The sequence below is a fragment of the Micropterus salmoides genome, unplaced genomic scaffold, assembly GCF_014851395.1.
Source record: "Micropterus salmoides isolate LMB-PRFRI ecotype aquatic unplaced genomic scaffold, ASM1485139v1 Ms_hic_scaffold_19, whole genome shotgun sequence".
Lineage (NCBI taxonomy): Eukaryota > Metazoa > Chordata > Actinopteri > Centrarchiformes > Centrarchidae > Micropterus > Micropterus salmoides.
The window spans coordinates 33,361,267-33,363,133 of NW_024041039.1; the positions used below are offsets into that span (position 1 = coordinate 33,361,267).

General features: G+C 45.2%; 1 protein-coding gene across 1 annotated transcript in view; it reads right to left on the reverse strand.

Moving 5' to 3' along the window:
* Positions 1-1,501: 1,501 nt before the first annotated feature.
* Positions 1,502-1,867, reverse strand: part of LOC119910014 (isovaleryl-CoA dehydrogenase, mitochondrial-like) — a 10,384-nt gene continuing 10,018 nt past the window's right edge. Inside the window, exon 11 of the mRNA XM_038728352.1 lies at positions 1,502-1,557. Coding sequence (XP_038584280.1) covers positions 1,502-1,557 — 56 coding nt within the window. The remainder of the gene's footprint in view (positions 1,558-1,867) is intronic.

A 1,867-nucleotide genomic window follows, 5' to 3' on the forward strand; every position in this document is an offset into this window, starting at 1 on the left:
GATACACCCATATTTCACTGAACAGGACTCTCTTGCTTGTCAAGCCTAAGCGAGTGTGTAAAGCTCCTTTTGTGGACTTTATGAGCTAACAGCCACCTAATAAGTTCTAAATGGAGTTTTAATACCAAAATACAACTGTATGATGGGTGTGGGACGCTGATTTGAGCTGTTGTGATTTGGGCCCCTATGTGGCCCCTGAAAGAAACTAGCTTGGGAAAGGTGGCAGAAGGTTGAGATTCAAATTCTTGATGGTGTTGTCTCTGTGAGTCTTCTGGGTAAGTTTGAAGCCATTTGGAGCTCAACTCAGAGATTTCTACATGAAAGCTTCTAAAAGGTAGAAGCAGGCTGTTTTAGCCTGTACACACTGAGTTGATGGCTTCCAGTGACCTGTTGGACTTTGGTGTCAAATTAAACTCACTTTCTGTTGTTTTACACAGATCAGTCACAGGACAGAGTGTTTCACCAGATCTCACATTTACAGCAAACAATACCAATTTCATACAGCCATATTTCTCTGAACAGTACTCTTTTGCTTCTCAAGCCTAAGCGAGTGTGTAAAGCTCCTTTTGTGGATTTTATGAACTAACAACCACCTAATAAGTTCTAAATGGAGTTTTAATACCAAAATACAACTGTATGATGGGTGTGGGACGCTGATTTGAGCTGTTGTGATTTGGGGCCCCTATGTGGCCCCTGAAAGAAACTAGCTTGGGAAAGGCGGCAGAAGGTTGAGATTCAAGATTCTTGATGGTGTTGTCTCTGTAAGTTGTTACAACCCAGCTCGTTAGGGTAGGGCAGTAACAAGGTATTTGGGTTAAAAGGTGGTAAGGACAACTGAAATCAGGTTGAGTCGAAGTTTAATTAAATGAGTTGTCTCCAAAAAAACATAACAAAAGGAGGCTATGTAGGTACTGACAAAAAAAACACTTAACAAAAGGAGGTCAGTACCTACATGCTGTACAGGAATGTAGTGTAACCAAACAAACAATTTTCCCCCTTAAAGGGTGCCACTCACACTCTAGTTCACAAAGGTTTTTACTGACAAGAGTCACTTAAGCCGGCAACCAACAAACAGATCAGATTTAAACACTCAAGACATTCACAGGGGTACACAACCAACAACAAGGCGAACTGATCACTGGCTCACAGTCGCCTCGAACTGCAGGAACACAAACTATTTGTAGGCCAGCTGGTGTTGATTGGTGAGTTCTGGTTGGCAGGTTCGGTAGGATCCTCGGCCACACCAATCAGACGCCAGCAAACAGCAACCAGGAAGTGGGTGGTTCCAGGTCCAGGGGAACCAATCCTCGACAGGTGCTTGCCGTGGGGATTTGCATACAGCTCAGAGAATCCAAAACACAACTACTCTAAGGCAGCCAGCGGCGGCCGTAACACTCCCCCCTTAAATTACAAGCCCCCGTGGCTTGGCAATAAATCTACTAACTTAACTAATCTCTACAGTCTCGACAAAGCATCAGCTAGCACATTTTCAGACCCCTTCTTATGTCGGATGTCGAGATTGAAGTCCTGAACCACCAGTGCCCATCGCATGAGTCGCTGGTTGTGGTTAAACATGCGAGACAGAAAAACAAGGGGATTATGATCAGTGAACACAACAACAGGCAGAGGAGTAGACCCAACATAGACCTCAAAGTGCTGTAGTGCTAACAACAGAGCAAGGGCTTCCTTTTCAATGGTGGAATAATTTATCTGGTGTCGGTTGAACTTGCGGGAAAAGTAAGCAACCGGATGGTCAATACCGTCCTCCCCTTCCTGTAACAGGACAGCACCAGCGCCCACTGCACTGGCGTCTACCTCAAGCTTGAAGGGAGCGGTAAAGTCAGGGGCAGCGAGCACAGGAGTGTGA